Source organism: Pleurodeles waltl, chromosome 10 (genome assembly GCF_031143425.1).
Source record: "Pleurodeles waltl isolate 20211129_DDA chromosome 10, aPleWal1.hap1.20221129, whole genome shotgun sequence".
In the NCBI taxonomy this organism is placed as follows: Eukaryota; Metazoa; Chordata; class Amphibia; order Caudata; family Salamandridae; genus Pleurodeles; species Pleurodeles waltl.
Genome location: NC_090449.1, coordinates 34537473 through 34554182, shown reverse-complemented (window position 1 = coordinate 34554182; position 16710 = coordinate 34537473). Strand labels below are relative to the sequence as shown.

At 46.1% G+C, this 16710-nt stretch overlaps 1 protein-coding gene across 2 annotated transcripts in view; it reads left to right on the top strand.

Annotated features, from left to right (window-relative positions):
- The window catches only part of LOC138260993 (scavenger receptor cysteine-rich type 1 protein M160-like), a 179749-nt gene that overhangs the window by 36209 nt on the left and 126830 nt on the right, over window positions 1–16710 (top strand). For both annotated transcript variants that reach the window (XM_069209573.1, XM_069209572.1), the window contains exons 4-5: window positions 8657–8962; window positions 12492–12800. In XM_069209573.1, the coding sequence (XP_069065674.1) occupies window positions 8657–8962; window positions 12492–12800 (615 nt within the window). The remainder of the gene's footprint in view (window positions 1–8656; window positions 8963–12491; window positions 12801–16710) is intronic.

Here is a 16710-nt window from a genome sequence, read left to right as displayed (position 1 = left end):
ATGGGGCACAGTATTTGCCACGCTCTCTACTACAGCAAATGGTACACCGACACTTGCCAATCATCCGGAAGTGTTGAAACAAATACAAGATGAATACGGGGCTGCCACGGTCCTTGATTTGGGGATGCAATGTCTGGAAATGTGCCAAGCCATGAGCTGAAGGGTGCCCTGAAGAAGAAGGAGATGAGACTTCCCCTTTGGGTCTGTCAGCAGTTCCGGAAATGAAGGAATCTGGACTGGAGAGTCTCAAGACATCTCCAACAGGATGGGGAACCAAGGTTGAGCCCTCCACTGGGGCGTGACTAGAATCAGTTCTGCTCTTTGGTGAAGGGCTTGAGCTGTGACCCTCTCCATCATCAGGAAAGGTAGGAATACGTAATGTAGAGGGCCCTTCCAAAGCTGTAGGAATGCATCTGTAGCAGTGGCCAACGGATTTGGTCTCCGAGAGAAAAACCGGGGTAACTGGTGGGACAGATGTGAGGCAAATAGATCTATGTGGCGTTGACCCCACCGATTCTAAAGGGCTTGAACGACTGAGTGGTGAAGTTTCCGCTCGCTGGCATTCCTGAGGAACCTCAAGTTCCAGTCTGCCACCACATTGCATTGACCCGGAAGGTACTCTGCTGTTACTGAAATGTGGTGTTGAAGGCAATAGTGCCAAAAGTTCTTTGCAATCTTCGCCAGAACCTGGGATTTTGTTCCCCCTAGTTTGTTTATATAGCGGACTGTTGAGATGTTGTCCATTCTCTGCAGGATGCAGGATTTGGAGTGTGGGAGCAATTGGAATTATCGTCCAAATCAGACTTGTTGGAATGAGACTTGTCGGTGTCATTGCCCAGGGGAGAGTAGGAGGGGAGCTCGCTGGTGGAAGGGGTAGGTGCCGAATAGGTGTGTTCTGATGACAAGCAGGCCATAGTTGCCGCATGAGGCCTGTCAGAGGTCTGTAGGGGGTCATCGTCCTGTCAGGGAGCTGGGTTGGCGGTGGGTTCTGGATCGTAGGGGGGTACTGACAGGGCATTTCTTATAAACTGGCAAGCGATGGGCTGAAGAGCGAAAGCTAGCCCTCTGTTTACTGACTGGGTCACAGATGCATCTAAGGCATGGAAGATGCCACCAGCCAGTATCAGATCTTCATCCTGTAAAGGAACAGATTGGTGGGCATATCTTGATCTGCCTTTTTTGGTGGGCGGGTGAAACAACGCAATTAATTTATCTTCCAAAAATGGGTGGTAGATGGGGGCGCAACCCAGTGATAATGGCCGCAGAGAAGAGGCAAAGCTAACCGACTACAGCACAAGCTGTAGAATTACTGGCAAATTAGTGTAAGATTAAAATAAACTGCCCCTCAGGAAAAACCTGTATGGCCTGAACTTGCCCTGGAAGAGGGTGTAGGGAGACATTCAGCGCTGCCTGTGAGGCAATCTTGTAATTGACAGACCTTAGAAGCTTGGCAGCAGGCTCAAACTTGCTGAATTGTGAGGCATACCCTCGCTTGCGTCCCGGTATGGACAGGGGAAAGGAGCCCGCCGTGCAAACAGCGCACGTGCGGGTAGCGAGCTAAAAATAGGACTGAACAGTCCTCATGCTTGTGCGCAATATCTCCCTGCCTCCTTGCTGGGAACAAAAGCGGCACTAGGTATAATGCGCACAACCCGTGGAGGAGATGCGCTACAATGGGCATGAAACACTGACGGTAAAAGTGTACTTATCTTTAATCGCGAGCAGCAAAGAAAGAGGGTGACCATGAAGCTGAGGTTTTTTTATGGAGGCGGCAGAAGGACGTCTTAGATGCAGAAGATATGTCATCAGTATGAAATGTTTGGGAAATGTATTTTTTTGTATAAATTGTTTTCATTGGCTGCTGTGTGTTTTGTGTTAATAAACAGCGAAGAAGGAGAAGCATCATCTGACGCCTCTGGTCCTTACATAGAATAGATTGAACACCTCACAGCCTCAAAGTACTTTGAAGACTATGGCCTTCAGAGGTACCGCCATGCTGAAGACCACCAGTGCAGGTGGTTTTCCGCACAGCGTATTATGACTGCTGGCAGCCCTCTGCCCTTTTCCGGATGGGGAGCCGCCAGCAGCCATACTGGCAATCGGCGGTGAAGTGGAGGCTGCTCCACCTCCACCGCCATGTCATCACAACACCGCCCAACGAATCACATCCCAGGATTCGGTGTGGTGGTGTTCTGGTGACGGGGAGCTGGCGGTGGAGCAGCCCCCATGGATCCCTTTCCCTCCCGGAGAATCACCGGACCAGGTAAGGTGATCGTCCGTTAGGGGAGGGTGGGTCAGGGGGTGTTGTGTGTGTGCATGGGGTGTTCGTGTGAGTGTGTAGTGGGGGTGTGTGAGTGCGTGTTTGCATGCAGGGGGTGTGTTGTGTGTATGGAAAATGTGTGCGTGTATGTCTGTGTGTATGTGTTTGTGTATGTGTAGTTGTGTGAGTGTGCGTGTAGGGGGTGTGTGTGTGTCAATGTTTGGGGGGTCCTGCCACCTTTGGGGGGCTGTAAGGGGGTTGTGGGTTTGGGGTGAGGACTCTGGGGAGGGGGTGGGGGAGACCCCTATCAGTGCCAGGGAACGAATTCCCTGGCACTGATAGTGCCTACTGCCCTGGATTTCGTGGCGGTACAGAACCCCACGAAATCCATGGCGGTATGCGGGGTCGTGATACCGCCGGTGGTCTAATGACGGCCGCCGGGCTAGAGACCAAAGTCTCCAGCCCAGCAGTCGTTAGCACCCTGGCGGTCGGAGTGGAGAAGTGGCGGTTTGGCATGGCTGTCACCACCATGCTTGTAATTTCATTTTTTTTTACCACCAGCCTGTTTGCGGTATTACCGCCACTTCAACACCGACCACCAGGGTTGTAATGAGGGCCTATGTATGCTGGGTCATGGGTTAGTTCATTTTTTTGATCTCTCCAATAATCAAAGATTTCCATTCACCTGAAGCCCTTTAGGATGTTTTAGGGAGTGGGAGATGGTAAAAACAGCATCGAAAACTAGAGTTAAAAATGGGTAGGATGCAAAACATCACACAGCTGTAAGCCGGCAGAGGTGCTCCTAAATTGCTGATATGCAGATGTTATAACTTCTGTGGCTTCTTGACTCCTTTCCTTTTATCTCTGTGCTAAGATTAGAAATTTGATGAATCGATTTTACTGCAGTGTTCCCAGGCATCAAAAACGTACAGTGTGAGGATTCCGCTGAGCACCAGATGTAACCACCCACTTCAGTTTTTTCCATTTTAGCTTTTGATAAACATCTTTATTGAATTTTGACACAATAATAAAAAAGCAGTCAAATGACACACAATAGTACATTTCAGAGAAAGCCCGGGACAAATGTCAAGTATGAGGCTATTGCATCTGACCCAACCACTTCCCCCCTACATGTTCATGCTTCGAGGGGCATCGCTGGACCTTGTACACGGGCCTCTCCTGTTGTGCACACCAGTCCTCTCCACGCCTTCATTGCACCACCGTAGGGGGCAGGGCCGGTTCTAGGATTTTTGGGGCCCTAGGCAGAAAGGAAATGTGTTTGTTCCCTCTAATTTCCAAACACATTCAGGCCTGTTTGCATCTCAGTAGATGCCCCTGTTCCCAAAGCCACTTTATGCAGTCTCCTCCTGGGCTGCAGGCCCCCACTTTTAACCACCTACAAGCACCTGTTAACAGTTCATGTTGGGCTGAAGGTGTGAGGTTTGCTTACCATAAGAGAAGGTTAATCCAGCCAGGGATCTTGACAGAAGGGTAACAGTCATCCCATGGTGCCTCTGTGTGGTTGTTGGAGGAAGGGAGGTGTTGCTGATGCCTAATTGCAGGACAAACCTGCAGAATATGTCTCCTTGCACCGGGGACGGGCCCCACTCCCCTGGGGTTTGCCTCTCTACACCATAGAAGAGGCCAGAGGAGGCGGGCCCTACCTGAGTGCCCAATTGCAAGGAGAGACCTTTTGTGCTGTGTCCTGACTGCGTCACACTGGTATGGTGCCCCACGTATTCAGGGCTGAGTGCGGGGCCCTGGGCAGCTATGTACACTGCCCATGCCTAGCACCGGCCCTGGTAGAAGGAGTAGGAGTTTTCCGGCGGGTTGCTATGTCACGCTTTACCACCATTGTAGCCGTCATGGGCGTAGGAAGTGTAGGGGACACAGGGCATGTATCCCCCCATATTTTGGAGGGTGGGCGACCTGGAGGTTGGGGGGCAAGGGGACAAAATAATTTCCCCTCTCACTTCTATTATTCAGAGGGCCATTAGCATGCAAAAGTGCTACTTATAATAGTCCTGCACTGACCATCCTCCAATCCGATGGTAACAGAATGAAGGTGAGTCAGGAGGCCCCCTACGCCCTCTGCCTTTTGTTTGTCCTGTTTACAGCTGTGGGCATTAAGGGTGACATGAGAATAATGGGAGCGAGCAGGAGAAAATAGTTTTTGATGACTGCTGTCTGCATCACCTGCCACCTTGAAGAAGAGCGCTGCAGGATGCCTTGAAGAGGAGCTGCAGCACAACGAGGAGGATCTAAAGAGGAAACAGGGTCCCACTCAGCCTGTGAACCACCATATTTGTATTTGCCTAAGATCACACCATTTGGTGAAACAGGGAAGTCCAGACTGAGCCCAGTGTTCACCTTTTCACACTACACAATTTAGCTATTACAAGGGTATCTTTTTTTAACATTAATGCTTAATGTTTTTTATTCTAAGTAATGAAGGGTTTGATTGTAGAGTGGCTAACAGGGAGAAGCAAATTTCATTTTGGGCAATTATGCCAAGCGTTATTATTTATGTTGTTGTTATCCTTACATACTTAAGTATAATGAAATATATTATCTTTTCTCTATCTGTCTTTTCTTCACTCTACTCTAAAACTATCTACCCTGTGCCACTGCACCGTACACCACTTTTCTCCACTCTGTGCTAGTCTACGCCACTGCACTCTATGCTACTGCAATTTATGCTGTACCACTCCACTCTACACCACTCTACTCTGCAGCACTCTACGCTACGCCACTGCAATCTATGCTATTCTACTCTAACCAATGTACACTACACCCCTGCACTCTACGCCAGCACACTCTTAACTGCTTTACTCAAAACCAGTGCACTCTAGGCCACTGCACTCTATGCCAATCTACTCTGCACCACCGCACTCTATGCCACTACTTTCTATGCCACCGTACTCTGCGCCACAGCACTCTATGCTAATGTACTCTACGCCACTCTACAATACACCACTGTATTCTACAACCCTCTAATCTGCAACATTGCACTCTCCACCACTGAACTCCACGCCACTCTATTCTGCACCACTGCACTCAAGGCCACTGTACTCTGCCCCACAGCACTCTAATCTACTCTACACCACTACACTCTAGGGCACTTCACTCTACTTTGAAACCATCTACGCTATGTCACTGCAATCTACACAAATCCACTCTATGCTATGCCAGTCCAATCTACCCTGCACCACTCCAAAGTACCCTGTGCCTCTCCAATCTACCCTGCACCCCTCCAATGTACCATGCGTCACTCCAATCTACCTTGCACCCCTCCAATGTATCCTGGGCCTCTCCAATCTGCTCTGCGCCACTCAGTGCTACTGCACTCTACATCACTATGCTCTACTCTGCAGCACTCTACTCTTCACCACCATACTCTGCAGCAATCTACTCTATGTCACTGCACTCTATGCCACTCTAATCTACTCTGCACCACTGCACTCTACGCCACTCTTCTCTACTCTGCATCACTCTACATCACTGCACTCTACACCAATGCATTCTAAGCCACTCTAACCACAACCTTTTATGATACTCTACAACACTGCACTCTGTCACTGAACTATACTCCTCTGTACTCTGCACCGCTCAACTTTATGCCACTCTACACAAATATACTCTATGCCACTACACTCTACGCCACTCTACTCTGCATCACTGCACTTCACCACTGCACTCTACACCAGTCTACTCTACCTTGCCCCGCTCCAATCTACCACGCATTGCATCACTCTATGAAACAGCACTCTGCACCATTTCACTCTGCACTACTGCAATCTATGCTGTGCCACTCCACTCTGCTCCCCTCTACTCTTCACCACTCTACACTACTGCACTGTACTCTAAACCAGTGCACTCTACACCACTTTACTCAAACCCAATGCACTCTACCCCACTTCACTCTAAGCCAATCTACTTTGCACCACTGTACTGTATGCCCCTTCAATTTAGACCACCCAATTCCACTCTATGACACTTCACTCTGGCATTAACTCCATGATATTAGACTCTGACACTCTATTTCATTAAACTCTAACACGTCCTCCACTCTGGAACTCCCTACACAACTCCCTGTACGCCACTCCATTCCACTTTACTCCACTCTATGCCACTCCACGCCACTCTATGCCACTCCACGCCACTTCAATCTACAATACTCTACTCCACGCCACTCCACGACCCTCTATGCTAGTCCACTATATAACAGTGTACTATGCTCAACAACACTCTACCCAACTCTCTCTGTGCCACTTTACTTCACTCTATGCCACTTCACTCTTCTTTATGCCTTTCCACTCTATGACACTCTGCTTCACTCTGACACTACTCCACTCTACTACTACTTTATGGCATTGGCGCTTGATTAGAGATTCAGATCTCCATTGATTGCCTTCTCACTCATATGAGACATCAGTCAGATTTATCTTGGCCTTTTTGGTTACAAGTACTCGGTAACCCTTTTATCTCAAGCTTAACTAAGCTTGAGGATGATCTTGATCCTTGTCTAGGGGATCGAAACGGTGTCAGCCAAAGTACCTTGACTTGAATTTGTGATATTGTATAAAAGTTGGCATAAGCATAGGTACCATGAGCTAATGACTTCTTGATTCACTATGTGAGTCATTCATGTAAAAGCTGGTGTATGAAAGCTTGTAAATCATTATTGTGGATGCTAACCACTGTGCTAAATGGGTTACTGTTTACATTTTTCTAGTAATTGGTGACATTGGGTCATCCAGATAACTTGTGTAATGCCCGAATACCAGTCTTTCTCCATTTCCCCTGTTGATGTTTTCCCACTAGATTTGATCTTTTATATTTTGATTGAATAAATGCACGAAACCTTCTGTTTAGATACTACTTTAATATAATTGTTTATTGGAGTGGTGTTGCATTGTACTCAAGGGACCCCTATTCCTTTAGAGTTAGTTTACTACTCCATTCTAGGACACTCTACTTACTCCATGACATTACACCACACCAGTCGATGACACATCATTCTCCTTTACGCAATTAACTTTTAGCCATTCTGAATAGTAGACCTACTAGTGTACAGCATGGCTAAAACACATTGGCAAAGGCTATAGATCTTGCATAGGCGAGACCTATTGGCTTTGCCAATGCTTGTTTATAAAGTGACTTGCAATATCCTTATGTACGCAGGGGGTATTTTACACCATATAATACATGGTCACACCATCAACATTCCCACAAACCACTCAAAATCTTAGTGCATAGCTTCTGTCATTGCAAGCTATTAAAATGGAGCAGATGAAAGAAAAGCAACATTCCATTTGTTGCTTTAAACAGCTGCATTAATTATGTTTTCTGACCTGATCTGCAGTTCACCTTGGCTGCTGGCTCTGGCAGAAGGCATTGTGATGTCAGAACTCGACTGTAATAACATCATAATAGTCATTTTCTGGTGTCTTTTCTTTAAAAATCAGGGAACTCTTTTCTTTATACTTAGTGAGTTGGTGCATCACAAATAGCCGATTCTAAAGAAATTAGTGACTGCAGTATATACAGGGATTAAATAATCTATGTTTACATAGCCTGTAACTCCAAGAAGAGCTTCTTCAGTTGCAGTGCTTCCAGTTATGACTGGTGTGGAGCTGAGGTGCCCAAGATCACACAGAGGAGTAGAAGTGTTATTAGAACTACGGTTTCTGAGCACAGTTTACAATTGTTGTGCCTGATCGCTTTTGATACCTCCACTGCGCATTCAGTTTGCATGAGGCGAAGGGCATGATCGGCACGGGGCGCAAAGGGTATGTTCTTCCTTTTTACCCTCCTACCCTTACTTGCTTGGTGCACGAAGATGCAAGGCTAATCAACATGGTATTTTCACATTTGAGCTAGTTACTTTGTGAGTGTAAATAGCAATAAAAGATACTTTCAGACTGTGACAACCTGCCTTCCATTCGCTCTATTTCACTTCCAATGCATATGATTGTGTACATTTCTCGGAGCCTGCAGTTCCCAAACAACAAGCGATTTGTATTGGGTTGAAGTCCCCAAGGCTGTCCCTGTCTCCCCCTGAAATGTATTGTCTCTTACGCCCCTGGTAGCCATCCCCAACAGCGGCTGATCAGATCTCGAACCCCCAGTTTCCTCCAGAACCCCTGTTTTTTTAAATTTATGTTACTTACTCACTAACTACTCAGGATAGATGTATGTGCAATAGCAGAGAGTTCTACCCAACCAAGGTATGAAATGGTATTACTTTGTCTAGCAACACCTTACCTGGTACCTCAAACTACACCAATGAGAAAGGGTCTGGGAAATGGCACACTCACGAGTTGTGGGGCAAACATGACAACATCCGCCAGGTGGACGTCTATTTCTTCCTGACATTTTCCCTGTCTCTGGCAGGACACATGGAGTGGCGACTGAGTGGCACCGAGCGGGCCTGTCGCGGCCAGCTGCTGGTGAAGGAGCAGACTGACTTCATCCAAGTGTGTCCGGACCACTGGACACCAGAGGCCGGGCAGGTGGCTTGCAGACAGCTGGGCTGCGGAAGACTTCTGTCCCCTGCCAACGTGACAAGCACCAGCCACACGTGGAAGGCTCTGAAGGCAGGCGCCAAGCATGTGGGGAACGAAAGTACGCTGTGGCAGGACTTTCTGCCTGCCCTTGCCAACTGCAGCAGAGAGGAGGCCCTCCACATCGACTGCCTGGGTAAGTAACACAGATGGTAACCCTGCATGATTGGGCCGGAGGAGCAAACCTTCCACTTTTCTCAAGCGGGAATAACTCTTATTAGAACATTGGAATGTTCGGATCTCCATTGCAGACAATGGAGTGCTCCGGGCTTTTACTCTAGGTAAAAGCCCGGAGCCAACATTCCAATGTTCTCTTTGTTCACAGCAACAACTGTGAAAAAAGCCTCACGGAGCCCGAGGAGATTTTAATCCCCTCCGGTTCCGTGAAGCCTTTGTTTTATTTATGAGAACATTCTGTCCTCTAATGGCAGGATGTTCTAATAGCCTTAGAACCCGCCTTCGGCTCGGGCCGTTAAAGCGGAGCGGGCCTTTAATGGCCGGTAGAGTCCGCTACGGCGGGTTCTAAGGCTATAATGAACCACCAGGGCTGGCCTTGAGGCAGTGCGACTGGTGCAGCCGCACCTGGCTCAGACCTCATGGGGAGGCGCTGAGTTTAGAAAAAACCTATGTGTTTAAAAGTGCCTGCTGCAGAGTTCCTTCTGTATCCAGCGGTTATAAAGCAACAAAAGAAATCTCAAGAGAACTGCAGATTAATGTTCTTGCTCTAGGGAGAGATCAGGAACTGGTCTAGTGGCAGTTTTAACTCATCATATTGCTGCACACAGGGCAGCTATGCCCGCTGCAATGAACGTGTATCACTAAGCTGTATTTTATGTGGATAGCTCAATGGGTTACTGCTTTTGTCGCAGAGAACCTTTTGGTATTTGCAGTTTATAAGTTACAATCCTGCTAATATAGCTCTGTGACTTATGAACTCTTATCAAAGAGCTGGATGCAAACCTAACAGTATAGGTTAGAGCTATGTTTTTGTCCCCAGTCTTTCATTATCTATTGCTATTGTCTCTAAAAATGATTGTGTGGGTAGAAATACATTTTTATTAGTAAAGCCAACCCAACCATGATGGCACCATTCAAACCTGAGTTTTTTCTTCTCCAGAACAAGCGCTCTTAAAATATACTGCCTACTAGTATGAATGACATGTGATTACCCCTTGTAATAATCAATGTCTTATGTAACATTTCCTATAGACTAATTTACACATGAATGATTCTTTCTCTCTGTATAATGAGTGTGATGTAAAGTGCCCTGACACCCTGCACTGGTACGAGCAGTGCTATAAAATGCATGTGATAGTCCGGCTATGGAGAGATGAGTGGCACTGTTGGAGGGTGTTAGTGAGGGAATCTGTGCAGAAGGAGGTCATTGGGAGGATGGGGTACTAAAAATGTTGTTGCACCAGGCGCCACCAGCACTGAAGCCGGCCTTGTGTACCACTTTTGATGTCAAAAGAAGTGGTGCCAGAGGGAGCCAGTAGAAGCAGCGTTAAGTAATGCGCAGCATTGTGGGGAAGGGACTGGACATACAGATGTGGGGGTGTGGCCCAGTGATGTATTTGAGCCGGTGGGTCCAGGTGGGGCCCACCGGCAGTCATTTTTTGAGAACCGGTACTTATTGTTACGCAACAAACTTTGATCTAGAGAAAGAGAGAGAAAAACACAGAAGGGAAAGAAAGAGGAAGAGAAAGATGGAAAAATAATAACAAAGAGAAAGTGGAGCGAAAAAGAATCTCCTAGAGTGAGGTAAAGAGGCAGGAGCGGTGGAGGATTAAGAAGCAATAAGGAAGAACCGACACTGCGGAGCCTTAGCATTCGGCACCCCAACATTCAATCTTACCAGCTTCTGGACAAAACTTTGGGCCCTGGCAATATTTTGTTTATAAATTAAGCACTACTGATACCATTTGGGTTTACTAGACCTTTACTGGGCCAGTAAAACCTTTGAAACTGGAGTAGTGAATAGTATGGACAAAAATTGGTGCTTTCACTCAGACTCCTACATGTTTTAGGGTTTTGCTATCCGATATTTTGCTTACTTTGAACAGATGAAATGTTCAGGTGAAAACTGGGAAGCCACGGTATTCTCGTGAAATGTGTGAGCATCTTGTAACCCTGATGCATCTGCTAATGAGAGTTAAAGAAGACATTGGGAGTTTGAGCCCACAAGCATTCGGGCTGTTAGTGCAGTATGTGGAGCTGTATCGAGGTCCCTGATTCCGGCTTTGATACTGGATGAAGAATCGATGCATGTAAACTGCTAGTGAGGCTGGTTTGGGTGGTGGTTGTATGTATGTATGTATATGGTATTTCTGTAGCGCAAACCCAGCCAAAAGGCAGCGGAGCTCTGTACATGGTCAAAGGCAAGCTTAAATTTGCTGATTAATAAGAGAGGAAGCCGAGTTGTAGACAGTTAAAGCATTGTGATGTAGTGTTCTTCAAAGACTTGAATCTTCAACTTTTTCCTAAATTGGAGCAGCGCTGGGGCGGTCCTGATGGATACTGGGATGTTGTTGCGGATCATGAGTGCTTCGATAGAAAAGGCCTGTTTTTTAACACTTCTTGGTCTGCAGTCTGATGGTGTTCTGGTTGGGGGTGTGCCGAGAACCTCTACAGATGGTGTTTGTACAATAAGTGGTGGTGCTGATGGTGATGTCTTTCCAAATGGTGCAGCTTGCTTTGAAGATGGTGCGGGCCAGCAAGCAGAGCCAGTCGAGTTCCATCAGGGTGTGGGTGATGTGATCATGTGTATTCATGCCCTGGGTGGGACCGCTGTGTTTTATATGTAGGATGCTGCTAAGGGGTGCCACTGTGGATTGTGTGAGGGTATGGAGTAGGTCATTACCACCATCCATATGTGAGAGTACACTACAAGAGCTTGAACAACAGTACTGAAGCCTCTCTCTGAACCTATGCAGTGTATGGATGCAAGTTGGGGAACATATGCAAGGTGCTAAAGAAGAATGATAGTTGAAGAAGGTTGTGATGCATCAAGACTGCACTGAGGGTATGCGTACAATTTTATCAAATGATTCCCTGCCAGCAGGGACACTGTCATGGAGTTCCATTAAACCACCCACTGGATGCTGTCAAAGACAGGGACAACAGAGTAACCACAGAGGTGGGGATTGGTGGCTAATTCGTAGGCTGCAGCCAGTGCGAGCATGAAAAGAGAATTACGGCTGTGCAAGCCGGCCAGACAGGGGTAAATGGAAGAGTCCTAGCACAAAGTATGAAATGGCCTTGCTGTATCAATGAAACCAAAGTATACATAGATAAACCTGGGGGAAGAATTTTTGGATTTCATGCCTGGAAGTTGTCACTTCTTACCTCTATTTACTCGTGAGACTGTGAGCTGCTGACCAAGGGCCTGATTTAGGTCTTGGCAGAAGGAATACTATGTCACAAACGTTACGGATATTCCATCCCCCTCATTACGTTCTCCATAGGAAATAATTGGATCCTAATACTGCAGGAGGGATATCTGTCCCATTCGTGATGGAGTATTCCCCTCCGCCAAGATCTAAGTCAGGTCCTATGAGATTTAGTAAGGGCCTTCTGTTTCTGAATCCTGCCCAATTTCTGCTTAGAGTCTCCTCCAGTTTGTAGCCCTACACAAGAGTTACATGATGTTGATGTTCCTCCCGCAGGGAATGTGACAGTGAGGCTCAGCGATGGCTGTGCTGGGATTGTGGAAGTCTTCTACGAGGACGCCTGGAGGAAAGTGTGCCACCGGGGAGCAGGTGAATGGAGGCGTGCTAATGCTCAGGTGGTATGTCAGGAAACAAAATGCGGAAAATTTGGCTTCTTCGGCCAGAAAGATCTTGGGAGGTCATCCAGCCAGGAATTTGTCATGAGCGACGTTGACTGCCTTGGTGGGGAACAGTTCCTGTGGCAGTGTGGCTTCAGCAGGTACACCGATGACTGCCAGGGGAAGGAAGTCCACATGACTTGTTCAAGTAAGTGGTCCCTGCTTACTCCTCTGTTGCAGTTCTTTCAAGTGGGCAGGCAGAGGCCTTGAGTCACCTAAATCATAATTCCAGCAGGAGTGCCCAATACTTAGTTGGACAAAAATAAGTGTAAGGGCCCAAAAGGTTTTCCAGGTGCCCACTGTGGTGGTGCCGCAGGGCGGGGTTGCCAAGTACCGAAGCTACTTAGGCTTGGCTCAACATCACATCTCTGTCTTCCACGACCCTCCACTCCCTCTCTCTTCATACGATTCTTTCAGGTTGGTCCATGCCTGGTCCATGCTTTCACCCATTGTCGCTTTTTACTATCTTTCCCTTCTTTCTCCTTTCTCTCTCTCTCTCTCTTGCTCTGGGTCAAAGTCTAATGAGGACAAATAAGTCTTGTTCCATACAAATGAGTCACCAGCCACCTGCAACTACCACCACAAATTAAACACTGAAAATGCAAGGCTATGCCCTCTTTTCCTCTCTATGAAGTAACGTCTTCCACCCCTAAACTTTGATCCTTGTGGTGGACACCAATGCAGCTATTGTTTTTCATCGAAAAAACACATGCAATTAAAAAGTAACTAATGGCTTTCACAAACAGCCAACTACTTTAAGTATCAAAAACAAAATGACCCTCAAGAATATTACGACTAGGATGGAAACATTTGAGACAAAAAACTTACATTTTGATGCAAACAATTGTGGGTTTGTGTCAGTTTTGCATCGCTTAATTTTATTTACATTTATTAATTGTGAATAGTTTTTATAATTTAAAAGTTCCAATTTGTAACAGCAGAGAGTTGTGTACTTTCAGAGATGCATGTGTAAACCAAATGGGAGGGGGTTTAGCTAAGGCTCCCACGCCCAAACACAGCAGCACACCCATAACACTGCCTACATCTGCCTTCCACCAAAGAAGCCAATACTGGCATCTTGTCTCATTCTTCCACCCAAAACTATACATCCCGGACGGCATGCACACAGTCCATAGCAGAAGCCTTTCAGCGTTTCTCTCATTCTCACCCAGTGCCCACCCTGCCAGACCTTCAACTCCAACAGTCCCATACCTAGTTGCTCTCTAGCAGTCCTATAAATGGTTCCTGAATCATAAAATCTTTATTAGCTAGCATTCTGGCCTGTCCCACCACCCAGACACCATAGTCTCATATCTGGTATCTAGCATACCCCGCTAAGCACCACATCCCCCTACATGGCATCGTGGCATACCCCACCAAACACCACAGCCATATACCTGCCAGGAAACGAAGAGGGCAGACAGGCCGCGCTGCATACCCCTTGCTTCCCAGCTATCTTGTTTTTCCGGGATTTATCCAAACAAACCTGGATTTTAAGGACTTTGGGGAAGCCAGGAACAAAACAAGGGAAGAGGTAGGATACGGAAGTGCTGGAGACCTATCCAAGGAAAAGGAAGTAGATTAAAAAACGCAGGCATGGGTGATGTAACATCCGGAAGTTCACAATGGTGTTTACCACCAGGCAGTGCACTCACCTCTACTGTTCTGTCAAGAGGCAAATAAGCCAGCATAGAATATCTCCAACTTGGTCCAGGATATCAGTGGGCCACTAGTAAAATGCAAAAGAGAGGGACAAATCCGAGAAATAGTCAAGTACAAACACAGCACAACGCGAGGTGGGTGAGAGGAGAAAACAACGAAGGTACACAGCGGAAGAAGGCCTGGCGGGAAGTAGAACAAGACCCCAACACACAGAGTTGCCAGGCACTAAATGAATGTAACCCTTGCTTCTTCTAATGCCATAATATGCCACACCTGTGCCATGGAAGAGGAAGTAAATTTGATTGGTAGCCATATTGGATAAGGAAGGACTCTATAGAAAATGCTAGTTTTAGCAATATCCAGTATGGCTGACGCACTCGGAGACAAGGTCAACTAAACACTGTGTCTGCCGCACAAAACTCTTCATGTTTCTTCTAGCTGCTTATGAAATGTAATAAGGTAACCCAATGTAAGAGGTAGGCTTTAAGGGACTGAAAAACAAATGTAGTAATTCTTCACTACCAGTACAAGTAAAACCTAAAAACACACGCACCACTCTTTAGTTACAAACCCTGCTGTATGGGCTGTTTAGGGCCTACCTTAGGAGTGACTTATATGTATTAAAAAGGAAGGTTTAGGTCTGGCAAAAGTACAATTTGCCAGATCAGTTTGGTAGTTTAAAACTGCACACAGGCTGCAATAACAGGCTTGAGACATGTTTTAAAGGATACTCTAACAAGGATTTGAACCAGTCAAGAACAATGCCTGACCCACATACCTCATTCAAACAGCTGATCAAAATATCGTGATCAGCCCGGTCAAAGGCAGCTGTCCAGTCAAGTTACTCCAGGCATGCAAAGTCTCCACCATTTAACATTTTCTTCACTTTTACTGTTGCACACATCAGTGCAGTTTTTTCTGATCCATAACCCAAAATGCTAATCATCCAAAATGTGATTTGTTTTGAGAAAAAGTGAGAGTTGTTTTGTCTTGAGTTTCTCGAGACCTTTACCCACTGCTGGTAAGAGAACGATAGACCAATAATTCAATACTTTCCAATGGTCTAAATCATCTTTCCTCAGAAGATGGGGATTATAATGCATATTTTCCAACAGTGAGAAACAAAATATCATGTTTACAACACAGGTAGTGTAACCAACAGTAAATTCCTTTTCTCCCATGGTCTTCAACCCACCTAAAATCTATTAGGTCAGTGGCAGTAATATTTTTTTCAGAAACTGCACCTGCCCCAAGGACAATTTCCTTGAATCCTAGACGTATGACAAAGGGTCTGTTATGATGTGTTCTCAAATGAGGGAGGGAATCACCAGCATGACCAACTTGAGGTTTCACTTCTTGTGACTCATGACCCCTATCCACACTTAACAATAGTTTTAAATAGCACATTAAACTCTGCACATCTGCATAGCTATACCACCTCAGTGTATGGAAAAACATTGCTATCTACTTAAAATAAAACAAAATTAATTAATTTAGGAATACAATGTTTAAAGGTAAATTATTACCAGAAGAAAAATAATAGTATATTGAAATTAAATACTTGTCAATATTCTCATGAGATTATTGTCAGAGAAATTCAGAGTAATTAATTTATCCAAAATAATCCCATGGAAGCCTTGACATATCTTTACCTTGTGTGTAAATGAATGGGACCAGGTACGTGGAAGAGGGTCTGCATCTGGTGCATCGTATGGCTCACTACTAGGACAAAAGGAGGTGCTTGTACCCTGTCCTTTGCATCTTGGAAGGCCATACATTTAGTATTATTCTTTGGAAGAAAATGTATTTGGCATTAGTGTCAACACTGTTCTTTTCATCAGAAGTTTTGAAAAGGTCATATTAAGGTTTATCCCCCTATTATGACACAAGTTCCTGATTTTCAAACTACAGGAGTGTTCTGACCTTGGCAGGAAGCTTGACAGAGGCCCTGCTTACCACTTCCTGCAGCATTAAAAGATTAAAGATCCCTGCCTGCTTGGCAGGATGTCTCTGGTAAAAGAGCATTGGTCAATTTGTGGTGGATCCACTTTCATTAGAAATGAATGCCGAGTGGGCTGCCATGTTGTTTGCCCTGTTTTATTTAGAGTAGCTGTTTTTGATCACCAACTAGAACAGTGCCTGGATACTTTTGATGTCAAGAGGCGGCTATGATACCATTTAAATAGTGCAAAACAAGTGACATTCAGAACACCATTTTTGTTCTACGCGAGAGCGACCACAGAGGCTAATTTATTTGAACAAACTGTAGTCAGATGGAAGCTTGGTGCAATATTTTTTGTCGTTTTTGTAACGCAATCAGGCCTGGAGAAGTAAGAAACTTAGGGGGTGATTCTAACTTCGGCGGGCGGCAGAGGCCGCCCACCGAAGTTCCCCCA